Source organism: Charadrius vociferus, unplaced genomic scaffold, assembly GCF_000708025.1.
Source record: "Charadrius vociferus isolate BGI_N301 unplaced genomic scaffold, ASM70802v2 scaffold370, whole genome shotgun sequence".
NCBI classification, from domain to species: Eukaryota; Metazoa; Chordata; class Aves; order Charadriiformes; family Charadriidae; genus Charadrius; species Charadrius vociferus.
The window spans coordinates 760,194-763,376 of NW_009646744.1; the positions used below are offsets into that span (position 1 = coordinate 760,194).

At 53.7% G+C, this 3,183-nt stretch overlaps 1 protein-coding gene across 2 annotated transcripts in view; it reads left to right on the top strand.

Moving 5' to 3' along the window:
- Positions 1 to 2,828, top strand: part of FGF1 (fibroblast growth factor 1 (acidic)) — a 7,514-nt gene extending 4,686 nt beyond the window's left edge. Inside the window, exons 2-3 of one of the 2 annotated variants that reach the window (XM_009890607.1) lie at positions 1,450 to 1,553; positions 2,634 to 2,828. In XM_009890607.1, the coding sequence (XP_009888909.1) occupies positions 1,450 to 1,553; positions 2,634 to 2,828 (299 nt within the window). The remainder of the gene's footprint in view (positions 1 to 1,449; positions 1,554 to 2,633) is intronic. The other variant, XM_009890616.1, reaches the window with a different exon arrangement.
- The last annotated feature ends 355 nt before the right edge of the window (positions 2,829 to 3,183 follow it).

Here is a 3,183-nt window from a genome sequence, read left to right on the forward strand (position 1 = left end):
CAGGAAATGCCAAAAAATGGAGAATGTGAACCATTACAGCAAAGATTTCACTGGGATGGGGGCTTCTGCCATGCCAAGAGGTAATGTTACTTTTCACCGCATCCAACTAAGGACAAATTAAAAAAGAAGGAAGAAGCTGGAGCTGAGCCATCTGTTCGTACTTCATTCAAACCAACCTAAATATTTCTGTTACAAACCTCTGCAGTATAAGCTCAGGAAAAAAAGGCTGACTGGGAGATGGGACTGCTCATTTGGAAGCGTTTGGATGTTGCAAACCCCACTCTGGCTCTGACCGCAGCCCTCTGCGCACGCCGGCGGGGACGCTCATTGCTCAGCCTTCCCTTTTCTGCCCAGCCCCGAGAGCAGCGCGGGGCTCCCCCTGAGCACACAGTGCCAGACCTGTCCTCCCAAAGCTTCTCTTCAACTAAATGGCCTCTTCCCTTTGCCTTTTCCCGATAAATACATTAAACAAGAACTTGAGCCAAGTTTTAATTATTCTCCAAGATTCCTGTAATGAGCAAAGTAGGAAAAAAGGAACCCACGGGACAAAAGAAGTAACCAGACAAATAGAAAGATTAGATCTGCTGCGCTAGGCACGGGACGCTGAGCAGAAGAGGGAGGTGGCCCAGACACCCTGACCTGCTCCCCTCCTGCAGTACGAGACCGATAAGGAGGGTTTTTTCCCCAGAGTTTCTAGCTGAGGTCCATCATTGGCCATGGGGACGGAACGCCAGTGCCCGCTGGGCTGCGCGAAGCGATGCAGCATCCCCACGACCCCATCGCCCTGCCCAGCCTGCGCCCTGGCAGGCTCACGTCTCTGCTTAGTACTAAATTCACGTCAGCGCCGCAGACTGGGACAATCTGAGATGTGACTCGTGGCTGCCTACGGAAGGTATTTTTTAGGATGAAGACCAGACCTTTCTATTTCGCCACTCTCCGCCTACGATGCACCGGATAACACCAGCCGCGGCACGCTGCTGGATGGGCTGCGTTGGATCGAGGTTTTGCAACACAGGCATCTGAAGTCTGACCATCCCTGGTTTAGCTCTCAAAATCCTTCTTCATATGTCACTCCTTAAGTGTCTTGTCAAAACCACAGGAGAAATTTGTAAATTAGAGCCAGAATTAAAACCCCAGTCTCCTGTGTCCCATTCCAGCATCCTAACCAAAAGGCTGCCCTTCCTTTGATGTAAAATAAGGAAAAAAATGGTCTTTGGTTCCTAAAGCATGGCTGTGGGCTTTCTTTGAAGGAGAGGGTACAAGGAGACACTTCTATTACATGCTGTACACTTTCCTATGAACTCTTTATAAGCCGGGCTTCAGAACAAAAATACCCTGCTAACTTTCCTACCAGCTTGGACTTTATCTCTGACAATCTTTTTTTTCTCTCTCTCTCTTTTTTTTCCTATTTTCCTTTTATTTCTGTTGTTGTTTTATTTTTACTTTCAGTCCAACTCCAGCTAAGTGCGGAAAGCGTGGGAGAGGTGTATATAAAGAGCACCCAGTCTGGGCAGTACCTGGCGATGGACACCAACGGGCTGCTCTACGGCTCGGTAAGTAGGAGGTTTATGTGGGACCAGACACGGAGAGGGTTTGAGGTTTGCAGAAATCTCGTAGCTCTGAGTAATGCAAACCGCAAGCAACCATTAGACTCTGTTTGTTATTTTGGCAGCTGGACGGCCACTCTTCATCCAGCTTTATTTTGGGGGGAAATAAAGAAGTAATCGTATAACAGCATTTACAGCCCTGCCTCTTGACAAATGTCGGATTTCTTATCTGACACTCGACAAATATTGTATTTCATATCTGGAGCAGCGGCTGCTTTTGCATCCCCTCAGTGGCTGCCGGCGCTGCAAGCGGGGCCACAGGGGGACCCCGGCAGGGCGCAGAGCTGGGGACATTCCAGCCCGACTCCCCCAGCCCCAGCAGCGCCTTGCCCGCACCGCTGCCTGCCTCCTGCCGCCTCTCCACTGCTTTGCCAGGCGGCTCGGGGCTGCCGGAGCAAGCAGCCCCAGGCAATGGCCCGCAGCCACCGAGCAAAGAGCTCCTCGCATTTTTCTTCTGCATCCTGATTGCACCGAGCCCTTGCTGGAGGCAGCGATAGCATCCGCAACATCCCGGTGCGAGCGGGATCATGCAAGGCGGGAGCTTACCCCTCTGTGCCCAGGAACCGGAGGGCACGGCCTCACCGAATATAATCTGGGTCTGTGAGAATAGTCCCATTTATAGCAAAGTGTGCGACACGTAATCCTGGCCGCACGCTGCTTAGCCTCACCAAAGAGCTGTTTTGTTCCCCGTGTTGATGCTCTGAACCCGCAGCCGCCGCCGCCGCACAGCTTAGTGCCAGAGCAGGAGCCGGTGCCAGGACCGGCTGACGGAGGGCACCCAGGCTCGGTTACTGCCGAATAAAACGCCCGAGTCAGGGACACGGTGCTGGAGGAGTAGCCCAGGGGACTAAATCAAGGCGACTTACCTCCATGCTTTAAATGTGAACTCCACTGGGATATGGAGATCTCAGAGGTGGGTCTGGATAGCATCCTAGCCAGGGAGCACCCGAGCTGGGATTGTGCATTGGGAACACGCATCCTCCTCCCCACGGCATCTCACCATCGTTACCTGGGGTTCTCTTTTAGCAGTTACTGGGTGAGGAGTGCCTGTTCCTTGAAAGGATCGAAGAAAACCATTACAACACGTACGTCTCCAAAAAGCACGCGGATAAGAACTGGTTTGTAGGGCTGAAGAAGAACGGGAACAGCAAGCTGGGGCCGCGGACTCACTATGGCCAGAAGGCGATCCTCTTCCTCCCGCTGCCCGTCTCGGCCGACTAAGCCCCGTCCCGGGAGCTCAGAGACAACCCGAACCCCAAACCCCAACCGCCGCCGCCTCCTTCTCCCTCGCTCTCTCTCTTTTTGGCTGGTATGGCAGAGCCAAACGTTAGAGCTCCGAGCTTTAGGCAAAGGCTTTACCAAAAATAGACGAAGCAGAGCTCCTCCACTCTGCATGAAGCTTTGCAGAGATGAGGGGAAAAGCCCCAACACCCTCCCCGGGTCCCCGGCGCCCCCACTCCCGCTGCCCTCTGCCGTCTGTCAGTGTGTGCCGTGACCGCGCTGCAGCTCCTGGGGATGCGCACAAACCCGCCCCGGGCAGGCACCCAGAAACGGGGCCAAGGACACCCCAAGGACA